The 13,691-nt window shown below is 36.3% G+C and overlaps 1 protein-coding gene across 8 annotated transcripts in view; it reads left to right on the forward strand.

Moving 5' to 3' along the window:
- The first annotated feature begins 3,269 nt into the window (after nucleotides 1-3,269).
- LOC127934389 (pleckstrin homology domain-containing family A member 7) overlaps nucleotides 3,270-13,691 on the forward strand; it is an 88,875-nt gene continuing 78,453 nt past the window's right edge. For 5 of the 8 annotated variants that reach the window (XM_052531741.1, XM_052531742.1, XM_052531744.1 and 2 more), the window contains exons 1-3: nucleotides 3,270-3,435; nucleotides 3,543-3,619; nucleotides 3,751-3,808. In XM_052531741.1, the coding sequence (XP_052387701.1) occupies nucleotides 3,344-3,435; nucleotides 3,543-3,619; nucleotides 3,751-3,808 (227 nt within the window). In that variant the 5' untranslated portion in view covers nucleotides 3,270-3,343. Of the gene's footprint in view, nucleotides 3,436-3,542; nucleotides 3,620-3,750; nucleotides 3,809-9,537; nucleotides 10,270-13,691 lie in introns of those variants that run through there. The other 3 variants (XM_052531748.1, XM_052531750.1, XM_052531746.1) reach the window with 2 other exon arrangements.

Below are 13,691 nucleotides of genomic sequence, written 5' to 3' on the forward strand. Positions count from 1 at the left end.
TTCATAGTTTTGATGCCTTCAGTGTGAATCTACAATTTTCATAGTCATGAAAATAAAGAAAACTCTGAATGAGAAGGTGTGTCCAAACCTTTGGTCTGTACTGTATATATACATACATATATATATAATGTATGGTGCCTTATGAAATTATTCATTCCCCTTCATTTTTTTTTTCACGTTTATTGCTGCTGCCTCAAATTGCTTACTGTTTTTTTTTTTTTGTTTTTTTTTTAATCTATCTACATTCTATACACCATACTGACAAAGAAAAAACTGATATGTGGCAACTTTGCAAACTTATTAAAAATGAAAAACTAAATTAAGTACTTAAGCATATATTCACTCAGTACTTGAAGTTGAAGCACCTTTACAGCCTCAAGTCTTTTTTGTTTGATGCGACATGCTTTGCACATCTGTATTTGGCAAACATCTGCCATTCTTCTCCTCACCAGGTTGAATGGGGGCAGATGTACATTTTCAGGTTTCTCCAGAAATGTTTGATTGGGTTCAAGCTCAGGCTATGGCTGCATGAGCCAGTCAAGGACATTCACAGGGTTGTCTATAAGCCACTCTTGCTGTGTGCTTAGGGTCATTGTCCTGTTGGAAGGTGAACCTTCTGCCTAGTCTGAGCTTCTGAATGCCCTGGAGTCTGGACTAGGTTTCCATCTCAGTATTTTTCTGTGTTGATCCTTACTTCTACGAGTCTCCCAGTCCCTGCCGCTGAAAAACACCAGCACACTTTACCGGTGGGATTCTACTGTGCAGGTGATGAGCAGTGCCTGGTTTCCTCCATACATGATGCTTGGAACTGAGGTTCATCAGACCAGAGATTCTTGTTTCTCACAGTCTGAGAATTATTTAGGTGCCCTTATTTAGGATAGAGTCTGGCCATACCGCCATAAAGCACAGATCACTTCCATATATGATCATGGATATGCATTTTCAGCTGTTAGACCTTTAATTGAGAGGTGTGTGCTATTCCAAATCATACCCATTCAGCTGAATTTGCCACAGGTTAACTCCACTCAAAATGCAGTAATATCGACATGCAGAACATAAACCTTTGATTTCAAAGAGAGGCACAGTTCATCTCTCTTCAGTGGTAAGCTGAATGTGCTGCATGACAACCATCACAAGGTGGCACGATTGAGCAGGCGTTGTATCCATCTTTATTTTTTTATTTTTTTCATAACCTGAATTAAAATACGATGCTAACAAAATACAACCAGATTATGATATTTTTTCTTCTTTATATATATATATATTAATTTGTAGATAGATAGCCTGGCAGCCTAGATCGTAAATATAAATATAAAAGTTGTTGTTGTTGTTTTTGATTGTGTACTCTTTTACATTCACTATACATCTCTGCTATGGTCTTCAGTAAACTTACCAAAAAAATGTGATTTAATTTATTAAATTATTATAATGAAGGCACGTTTGGGACAGCTGTGACAGGAACAGCTTTCACATGAACCTCTTGTGTAGCAAACTCTGTCTCAGGAACTTTTGGAACTGGCTGACCTCTAATGGAAGGGGTGAGCGATGAGCAGGCTAGAATGTTTTTCTTTTTTTTTAATGATTATTAAATGGAGGAATTTTCTGAAATAAGGACAAATAGTATACATTTTAATTTTAAACCTGTGGAGAAAAAAAAAAAAAAAAACCTTAGAGGGCATAGAATACATAGATGACTTACAGTATGTATTCCTTTTTCTTTAGCTTTCTGGCCATTTTCACTGGACAGATTGAGATAAAACAATTTGCAATAGTGAGTTAAAACAATTAAGTATTGTTACTAACCATTATATATTTTTTTGTTAGTGAGGTATGTCAAATGCAATAAAAAGTTGATATAATATATAGCCTAAATGGATTTGTCATGGACAAAGGGAGAAAAAATGATTTGCTATAGTGAAATAAAATAATAATAATAATAATAATAATTAAACTATTAACATTTATTTATGAAATAAAACTATTTGATAGCTTAATATTGTATGTAAAATAGATGGAGTATCTTGAAGATCACCATACTTGGGATAAAAATGTCAGAAATATTAGAAAATAATTAATTGAAGTCAACATGAAAATTCAAGCACTGACAGCGGTGTGTGCAAATGTCTGGGGTTATGGCAGTAAACCCACCCTCAACTGTCATGCCACTTTGTTAATCTTAACTGAACCTGCACTGGCTGGTCCTGGTGCAGGGGTTTGGGGCTGATTTGCAGGAGGAAGGACTTCAAGACCCCTGAAAGTAGCTTGGTCCTGACCAAAACACTCCTGCCTCGTATGAGTAAATAATAACTCTTGCTTTATACTGACACGCCTCTAGGTGTCACAATACGACCACATCAAAATATAGAGTGAACCTTTTATGTACAGTATTGGCATCCCCCATAAATAATCTTGGCAAATGATCCATGTCTACTGTGAAGACCGCAAAGAAAATGTGTTAATATACATTACGTTTAAACATATGAAAGTAGTTTTAAGTGGATCAATCAGAAATAACGTAGGCTAACAACTGCACAATTTTGTTGTAAATATGCAAAGTGGCTATGAGTAATACAACAGGCAGGTTGCCAAGTCTGTGCAACTGTTGCAGATGGTAAGTAAAAACAGGTTATCTGGCTACTATTTTCGATGTAAACATTATTATTATAATAAAATACAACCACAATAATTCCTAGCAGGATAGATATAAATAAACACCAAAATAAATAAATAAAATAATAAATAAATAAATAAATAAATAAATAAATAAATAAATAATCAGGATGCTTTACGGATTAAAATAAATTATCAGGTCATTTTTAAATGCCATAAAACTTACAGAAACTTTATCAAATCTGCATTGGTGTAAATAAAGCTAACCTATGGATAAGAAGCGGAACTGTATGCGTTTACACATACCTGGCAACCCACAGGATATTCTGCAATAATAGCCTAATATAAAATACACAAACAGCATAATCGAATAAATAAATTATTCAGTGCTTTGAAAGACATGCATGGGGAACATTCAATGCATTGGAACACCAGGCACTACAAAATAAATACAGATAAGTGTAGACTAAATCTTTTTTGATAAAAAAAAAAAGAATACAAATATTAATATTATATGATATCTCAAGAGCGTGAGCAATGATTTTCTCCATTTACGTTGGAGGACGTTAGTCTGTATTGTAAGGAATGTATCTTTTTTTTTTGTCGGCCAACCTTAGTCACTGAAAGCCAAGTGCAAAGTTAGCCCTCCCCTTTAATCGCCCTTTCGCCCGAGCGCTTGATCGCTACAAAGCGAGGACAGCGAGGAGGGAATATGAGGTAGACGGGACTTCACATGGGAATAATGGCGGCGCCGCTCCGGCGGGACACCTTACCTGAGAACTACTCGTATGGGGTGTGCTGCGACGGCAGGGTCTTTTTCATAAAGTGAGGATATATGTTTAATATGGCAATTCAAAATAATTTCTTTCCCATACCGTTCGAGTGTTTCCCAGCCAACTGCATCGCTAACAGGTGGTTTGTTTTCCTGCCAGCGATGAGACGAGGACCACCTCTTGGCTTCATCCCTGCACTAGTGAACCTGTCAATTCTGGACACATGATCCGATCCGGTAAGTGCATTCTTGCTTCCGTTTAGCTTTAGGGATTTCAGTATTTTAAGTGTTATTTCGTGTTGCATACGCATTACAGAATAAAAGAATGCTAAAAGTTTCGCAAACGTGCTATTTTTCTTGCCTCCTAGATCTACCCCCGGGTTGGGAGGAAGGGTTTACGAAGGAAGGAGCGAGTTTCTTCATTGAGTAAGTGGATGTGTTTACAGTAATTACACCTCACTGCGGTCCAGTAGTGCGTCAGGTGAATTACAGCTCATAAGCGGGCTTCATGCTAGTAATCCTGTTCCGGATCAGGAAATAATAAATAGTAAGGATGGTGCATGAAAGCTATCAAAGGTAAGAAACATGCATCGTTATTGTCTTTGAAGCCTGGCATTGAAGAACAAAGTCTACAGAACAGGTGTACACGCCCCTTTCAGTTTACAGTTGATGTCTCATGTTGGCTTGATGTCAAAACCCCAGCGTATTCCTCAAAATGCTGTTTAGAATGTCTTTCAGAGATGCTTTATGCACACACCAGTAAGAACGAGGGTTGAAAATGATAGTAGGCTAAGTTTGAAATGCATGTGCACTGTATATAAGTCTAAGATTTTTGTTTTACTGTACATACAGTACATTATAAATAAAGTATGTAAGTTATTTTGACCTTCTGCTATTGCAAGTCTGAAGGTATTGTTCCGTTATCTATCATCAGTAGTGTTGCGATTGTATGAAGTACTGCTCACATAGAACTCACTTTCCAAACGCCGAGACTGAACCCAATGCAAAATCTGCAATTCTTATTGAAATGACTGCATTTTGGGAGTGCAATTCGCCTCCCTATTGTTCAACACAATTTTCAAAGGCAGCCCATAGAAGGTAAGATGGTTCCTTCAGTATTTCTGCTGTAATTATAAATAACTTTTTTTTTTTTTATAAACATATTATTTTTCATTATTTATAAACAATAAAAGTGTATTTATTAGTATTAATGTTTAATAATTTTAAGTCATCCTACAGACTTCTTTTGAAGTTTGCTGAGGCCCTCTAGTCCAGTCTTCTGAATGACAGCCTCCTCTATAGACTGACTTGGCCATAGTGCATCTCGAAAGAAAGAATGGAGCCTAAAATTATAGTCTCTTTTTTTGGTTTCCCTTGTTGTTTTGCTACAAGTTGTTTGTGTTGGTATTGAGCCCTCATCTCATATTCGGATCTGTGCGAGTGTGTTTAATCTCCTCTCTGGCTTGTAGTATACTCCACATTCGAATCTCAATCTCTTCTCATATCCTCAGAGTTGGCTCAGGGTCTAAGGATGAGTGGAAGAAATCTCTGAATAAATATAGTTGGAGTCCCCGTCAGGCTGTCTAGATTTTAACTCATGAAGTGCTGGTTTGGGGATTAATTTGGCATTAAGATGCAGGTCACATCAACACACGTGCAAAGATGATGATCATATACTTGCAGTCAAAGCTGTGATCTTCTATGAAAGAGTTAATGCCTTTGTCTGCAAGACAAATATGTATTCTGACAAATCCAAAATGCATCACATGGCATTCACGTGCCAGTCTGTTTGAGGATCTTGCATGGGTGGAGCTTGTTTGATTAAAGACAAACAGGATGCAATGGTGACTTCCTTCTGTGGCTCACCTGACTGACTCTGGATAGTTTGACTTTTAATGTGATTAGGGAACACAAACCTGAATGAAACTAAAAGACACAGCGGTTGGACAAAATAATGCAAGCAGTCATTATCCATTTTTTGTTATTCTCTGGGTTGTCTTTCAGTATATGTATTGAGCAGTGTTAAGTACAAGCCGTGAGTGAAATGGGTGACTTCTTAGACTTTCAAAAAAGGCACATCATGGGACCCCCAAAGCTCAGTATTCACCTTGAAGACCCTGTTTCAACAAAAAGCGACAACCGAGAACTTCACAAATCCAACATCTATGAAAGAGCTGGAATTGTTTAACAAACTTGCACAGCTGGATCCTCAAGGTGCACTTCAACATCTGCCCTAGCCAATACCTGATTTGGAATATTATCAAACCACTGTGGACCGTTTGAGAGAGAGAAGATTGAAAAGCCAATTCCCTCCTCCAATATCCCTGAAGAAACTGTGAGATTTTCTGATTGACAGCATTCAAATGGAGGTTATAGAGAAGTTGTCTGAATCTATTCTAAAAAGGTTGGAAGATGTATTAAAAGCTATTGCTAGTTATGCAGGCCACCGATGACATTCGGGCATCCAGCAGTAGGAATGTTCGATCATGCAACAACAAAACCTTGGGCAATAAAGAGGAAATAAACTTGTGATCCTCTGGATCAAGTAAATAATTAACTTTTAATAAGTTGCTGAATGTGAGCTGTTTTCTTTATGAGGGAATGCTGTCTTTACTCAAGGTTTAAAGTAGATTTACTGTGACTGATGGTCTGCCTATCTGACGATTATTGTGGGGCTGAGAAATGGACTCTGAAAAAGGCTGGCAGCACTTGATGAAGCACATCTGATGCCTATTGTGCCTTTTCACCGCTGCCATAAATCCAGTGTTTAGGAGGCCCTAGTTACAATGTGATATAGAATATATATATACAGTGTATATATATATATATATATATATATATATATATATGTGTATATGTGTGTGTGTGTGTGTGTGTGTGTGTGTGTGAAATATAAGTGAAATCATAAAAAAATATGTAGTTCAGTTTTTATGTTTTTGAAAGAAGTCTCTTATGCTCACCATTTTTTTTCTTATGCATTTATTTCATCAATAAATAATGTAAAAACAGTAATATTGTTAAATTATATTATAATGTTTCTATTTAAATATATTTTAAGTAATTTATTCCTGTAAACCCTCTATACACACAATTCTTGTGTTCGTAGTAATTCTTTTTTAATTTTCACACCAAATCAAATCAATTTTTAAATAAATATATATATGAACATTACTGACTCTAAACTATTAAACATTAGTGTACTGTCTCGTCTTGCATCTGCCTTCTTGGATTTATATGTTTTCCCCAGAGTCTGAGACAATACATTATAGATCTGTATTCAGTGAAAACACATTATTGTTACTACATGAACCTTTGCAGTAAAACTGCTTACTTTGCGTAATATATAGACTTTTTTTGCCCACTTGGTGTTGGTTTACGCTGATTCGTTTTATCAGATAGTGTGTTATGTAAAACAAGATTTTTTTCTGAAGACATCTGCACTATTTCCTTTTCTCCATGCAAAAATGATAAGGATTGGTCCTCATCATCAGTTGGGCGCTATGCAGCAAAGCAATAATTGATTAAGGCCACTGTAATTTTGTCCAAAACCTGCACATTATAATTTAAGGGGTGGCAAAATGGAACGCAGCTTTGCAAACAAAGTGCAGGTATGCCAGAGGAACTATGTTCTAATATAGGCTTCTCTAACATAAATCTTATATATCGTAAGTGCAAAATTTCCTCAGAAGTACTTTTTGTAGTCTTTTGGCAGACTGGTGGTAAACACCCATTCACACTGACTCCACAGACTGTCAACGTGCTGTCTGAAGATGAACCTAGCCACTCTGTAGTTACCCTAACAGTCAGCAGGGGGTGTATATGGGAATCTGACTGAAGAAGAATAAAGTGTGTTCTCAATGAGTCACGTTTTTGGTTCTCAACAGGTTTCGATCATAATGTTATGGATATTACAGATCATTTCAGTTTTATAAATGTAGAATCATTTCTCATGAGTGTAGTGCATGCTTACCACAAATAAATAATGAATACTTTTTTTCTGAACTGTTTGTGGTTGGCTTCAAGCTCCATAGCAACTAGATGATTAATCATGCACAACTCAGACCCTTGGGATATGAAACAAGGATGTTTCTCTGGCCTAAAGGGGGGCGTGAGCCATGCAGCTCAGAGTGGTTCATATTAATGAATCTCTTGTTAAATAAATGATAAATGATAAAGATGAGTGAGCTTTCCTGAGCTATTACATATTAATGTGCCTCCAGGCTGTGAGAGTGGGAGAAATCCACTGAGCACACTTTGAGTCTTTGTAACTTGATTCTCAGATCCTGTCTTTACTGTTACACTTGACTTGCATCTCCATCACCGAGGGAGTGTGAGAGTTATGTTTGGTTTTTTATTGTTCTGAGTTTGAGTCAAAGTCTGTGTGGACCTATTATTTTCTTTTTTTAAACACTTGGTTGACAAGTTACGTGACCTTCATGAAGAATATTTTAAACTGCAAGCACTGAAATGGTTGATATTGAGAGATACAGTAATTAGTATGAGGAACATACTCATACGGCACACTGTATTCAGTGGTTATAAAGACAACTAGACATTTCAGGCAATTCAGATGTGGCATATCACAGCTTTTGTTTGGTAAATGAGCCTATGACAACTAGTTCCTATATAGCTAAAACAGAATTAATGAGGATGAATTCAGTTAATGCATGCTCTCGTCATGAAATTGCATGGTGACACGAAGCTAGAGGATCCTAATGCAGTAGTTTATTGAATTGCTTATCCACAAAACGTAATTTAAAGACAGGAAAAGGTCACGCACAAACAGGCAGTCCCCTCAAAAAAAAAAAAAAAAAAAAGACAAAGTAAGTGGCTGAGACAAATAGAGTAATCCAGGAAACAGACAGAATAACCAGACCAGGAACCAGGGGTAAAGGCTTAATATTACAGTAATGACAGATACAAGACTTTACAAAAGATGACTGTGAGAACCGGGCTTATGTAGGATGAGCTAACCATGCTAATGAGACACAGGTGCAAACAATGAGGCCTGATGAAGCCGAGCGGAGGATTATGGGAAATGAAGTCCTTGATGGCGTGCCATTTAGTGGACAACCAGGACACTCCAACTGGTCATCATGACAGTTTTTTTTTTGTAAATATATGCCTTTTCTCGGTGTGAATTTTTTTTAAGCTTTCTAATTTGCAGGCTATCTAAGTTACCATTCAATATTATCAATATATAAAGAAATTAATTATTTTATTCAGCAAGGACTAGGGATAAGAGATGCCATCGATTAAAGCTATCATGGTTGATTCATGATTCGATTCAAAATTCTATTCAATTTTGGGCTGTGTGTGCCTCAAGTGCAAAACATGTGCAAGCAGCTGTGAGTGACTGAATACAAATGCATCATCATTCATTCATAATGTGCAAATTAAGCTCTTAATGTGAACTTTAAAAGTATGTTAAAATAGAAACAACACAAAGTTTTTCAACATGAAAAGCAATAGAAATGTTGTAACTAAGTCATTTATCCAGACAATTGTTTCATATTGTGTGCTTTGCCGGGCTCCGGCACACAGTACAGATAGGCAATTAAGATTTAAAGGAAAATGTTACAAAACTGCATGCTCTGAAAAGAGTTTTTTTTGGCACAGTTAAAAATGGTGTTGATTTACACTACCATTGAGAAATTTTATGTTACAGACTTTCATTAAGACCCTGAAGAATCATATCAACTTGTGGAAAATGAGCATCATATGACCCCTTTAAGATCTGATGTAATCATATAAAAAAAAATCTGTATTAGGCATCAGAACTTTAGAATTCAGGGGGAAAAGTGGAGTAAAAAAAGTAGAATATTAGTTTCAATTTAATAGATATAAAAACTTTAGAGTGCAGATAACAATGTTGGACATCCAAAAATCCCTTCCACACCACAAAAAGATAGTATCAGAGAAATCCTTTTTTTTTTTTGGTCAGAGAAAGAACACTACTGAGAACTACTACTATATGTATCATGAGCTTGTTTGTGATTAAAGATACTGTCAGAAGCTCCCCCAGACTTTCTGATTGCATTGTAATTTCTTTGCTGCTATCATAGCTATATGCCAGACAAGTCAATTAAAATGACCCATAAAAAATGAAAGAGGGGGTCCGATTAGAAGATTTTTTTCCCATCTTTTTATCCTAGATCCATATCTGATACTGGTAGAAGGCACTCCACCTCTATCTAGCAGCTCACCTTTCTGGATTATCCGTCTCACAAACTGCACCACAGAATGCTGCTCTCTTTTATATATACCCGAATCAATATCCTACAGACCACAGATGGTGATATCTGAATTGAAATCCAGACAGTGAGGGAAATAAATCAAAATCAAACAATTGTCCTCTATCTTTATTGATCTCTTTTCAAGGTCAGAGCAGATATGATACATCACTTGTTAGGTACGTGTTTGATCTGAGTTTTGATGTCTGTCTTTGTCTCACAGACAAATGCATGCATTCATATGGAACAGCGTTCTCTGTCATGATTGCTTGTGATGGATTTCAGTGGCTGTGGGCTGCGCGGTGGGTTCTGTAGGACAGAGCACTAGCTGGAGGTGGCGGGACAAAGGAGAAATTGAGAGGCAGACAAGGCTACTAGCTAAAGGCATGCTTTGTGAAAACAGGAGGCGTTGGCTTTCTGAACCCCTAGTGCCCTCACTGCAAACATTAGCATTGGCATCTTAGTGCAGCATCAGATCGAGTGTCCTGCCCTGGCAGACTTAGACAGCCAGAGACAGGAGTTAGTGCGGACAGAGACTGGGTCAGGAATGGGGAACTGCTGTGGTTGTAAAGGGGACTCAGGTCATGAGACGGTGCTGGTCAGACACAAGTTGGCATGGCCGAAGACGGACAGAGTCATCTTTGGAATAGACAGGTACATGTTTCCGACACCGTTCTGATCAGTTTGGGAGGTGAGGTGCAGCTTGGCACTAATGTTTATAATTTAAAGGTATAGTATTGCATTCTGTGTTCACAAAAACGGAAGCAATCAACAGTGTTCTTGCAGTGTTTAGTACTGAATAGTGTGCTAGTGAAGTGAACCGGCTGCTGGATTGTGGCTTGCTGATTCTGTTTACAGTTACTTTTTAGGGAGGCCAACATGATTGGAAACTAAGAGAGATGACTGGTCACAGGTGCACACAGATAAGTGAATATTGATTAGATGTTTTGTTTGGATATTACAGGTGAATAGGAATGTCATTTGTGCAAACATCTGCATGCAAAAATCACAATGAAAAATGGTTCTTACAGTTCCAAAATTTCAGTAGTTGATATTAATACCTGTAAAATTCATATATTTATATTTTAAAATAACTGAATAATTACAGAATAATGAAAAAAAAAAAAAGGAAAAAATACAATATTGTGCAATGATTCAAATAAAGAAATTACAAGCAATAGTATAAATACAGACATTATATATATTATTTATATCGGTTGATAGCCGATATAAAGCCAATATGATTTTAACAATTATTAATATTTAAGAAATTTGAAATCATTTCACAATGGTTTAAAAAATAAATGTGTAAAAGAAACATACTTATACTTTGACAGTACTATGACAGTATTTTTCACAAATAAATAAATATTTAATAAAAATATAATTAAAAAGAAATTAAACACTAACCTACAGGGCACTCAGTATTTTTGGAGTTTGTGTGCATTAGCAATCATATTTTTCAAGGTAAAATAGGGTAACCCTCATTTTACATACAGCATACGGTGAAAATGTAATGAATATGACAGTGGGCAAATGCATAAAGCTCAGCATAAATTGAAATCAAGAGTTTAAAGGATAAATCATTCAAATCGCACGGACTGACAGTCCCACAGAGAACATGTGATCATGCTGGATAAAAATGCACACTTCACAAGATCTCACCACTGGTTTCGACTAAGTTTGCAAAGTTTGTGAAATTAAATGTTCATTAGTCATTCAAAGATTTGTTTGAATTATATAAATGCGTACTTGCTTAATGTTGACGGCAAACGAGAAAGTATTATAATGTTTGCATTTGTATTACTAATAGGCCTAATATGAAAGCAGTCATTATAATTCTTTCTGTATACATTCATTTCTTTGTTTAACCGTTCCGATTATTAGAGAGACTTCTATCCGTATTAGACAGAACTTTTAACGACGATGACAAACAAGAGATAAAGTGTGAGCACTGTGTGCCCTCAGGTGCTGCCGCACTCAGTGCCGTCAAAATAAAAGTCCTGCATCCCACGTCACTTGCCCACTGCGGCAACAACCACCACTGTCGTTTTATAATTATAAAAATCATTAAGTTTAGTAAAAGAACAGACACTACATAAAAAAACTGAACGCGGCTGCTCAATAAAGTGTGCCGAACGACAGTCACATCACAGATCAGATTTCATTTATCCATTGAGGAGAGTGAGATGAGACAGACATGACAATGGTGGATGATATAGTTTCGAGATGAAAGAAATTTTTTTTTCAAATCTCGAAATCCGAAATTCGTATATATATTTTTTAACTCTCCTCGATTAGAGAAGCAGTTGTCAGTAAAATAGCGTGTTTGTGGGCAGGATCAAGTTGTTCACTGCCGGCCAACGTAGAATATAGGCATTATGCATATGTGTTACCTGTCATGGAAGTGAGATTCAAATTACTAATGACTCGTTTAGGCTGTAGAGAGTCGATTCTTAATTTTGGAAGACAGTAACTTTATTTATTGTACTTTTGGCTTTACAACTTTGCTGATCATTTACATTCACATACAGCTACATTACACACTGCATGAAAGACAATATTGGAAATGGAATAATAGGGGCACTTTAAAATGAATTGAATCAGTTTTCACCACAGACAAAGCTCTTTGAAACATGAAAGAGTGAATTAAAGGGTTTTCAATGTTTATATAATTGAAGCTCTGAAAACATCACTTAGCTTGTTCACATAGATCATGCCCATAAATTAAAGTCACTTCCCAGGACTCAACTCTGGGAATTTTTTCTACTCACCCATTTGGGCCAGTGGTTACATTTTTTCTTGCCCTACCAAAATTTTCAGTGACACTACGATAAATTAATCATTCAATCAGGCAGGCAGTCAGTCAATCAATCAATCAAACAATCAGTCAGTTATTGTTTTCATAGTTTTATTCATAACTTTGTATTCTAAAAATAAATTTTTAGAAATAAATTAAATAATCATGTGTAAAATAACACTACATATTCTTCACTGTGTAAATGAAATATGGATAAATCCTTGTTAAAGCTACTAACGTTATTCAGTCAAGAGCAGTGAGTGATTTTTTTTTATCGGCTGCTCAATAAAGTGTGCCGAACGACAGTCACATCACAGATCAGATTTCATTTATCCATTGAGGAGAGTGAGATGAGACAGACATGAAAATGGAAGATGATATAGTTTCGAGACGAAATTACGATTTTTTTCAAATCTCGAAATCCGTAATTTTTATATATATTTTTTAACTCTCCTCGATTAGAGAAGCAGTTGTCAGTAAAATGGCGTGTTTGTGGGCAGGATCAAGTTGTTCACTGCCGGCCAACGTAGAATATAGGCATTATGCAAATATGTTACCTGTCATGGAAGTGAGATTCAATTGACTAATGACTCGTTTAGGCTGTAGAGAGTCGATTCTTAATTTTGGAAGACAGTAACTTTATTTATTGTGCACTTTTGGCTTTACAACTTTTTACAACAAAACAAACCCATTTTCTTTCTCATCTGTTTATGCCAACTACAATTCTGTCAACTATACAGGGCGTCTTTCATGCTATCAGGCAGTCCTTATTGTCGAGCCCTATTTCCAATAAATTGGTTTGAAAGGTTTTTTACTCTTTCGCTTAGGAATCAAATGGTAATCAGTTTTCTGTTTTCTTTCCAAAGTGTGACCTGTAGAAATTTGTCCTGTTTGCATCACACACTGAAAGAAAATCTTCCCCACAGACACCTTTCAAAGTGAGATATTATCCCAATTTCAGCTTTTAAGAGAAGTGCATGGCCTGTGGAATGAGGTTTTTTGTCCGAACTGTGAACACTGATTTAGTGCATCCATATTTAGTTTAAAATTTAACCTTTGATGTTTTGACTGGACTCTCCATTACATTGAAATGTCACGTCTTTTATTAGACTAGGTCAGTAAATGTTTCTTAAAGGAGGTAATTGAGGATAATAGAGGTTTAATAAAAGGAGATGATTGACTGGCTAGTTCATGGCCCATTTTCATGGCCGTTATTTAAAGCTTTTCACACACACTGCCTGATATTGGATGCGCTGTAGAAGAATATATTCATGCC

This window comes from Carassius gibelio, chromosome A18 (assembly GCF_023724105.1).
Source record: "Carassius gibelio isolate Cgi1373 ecotype wild population from Czech Republic chromosome A18, carGib1.2-hapl.c, whole genome shotgun sequence".
Lineage (NCBI taxonomy): Eukaryota > Metazoa > Chordata > Actinopteri > Cypriniformes > Cyprinidae > Carassius > Carassius gibelio.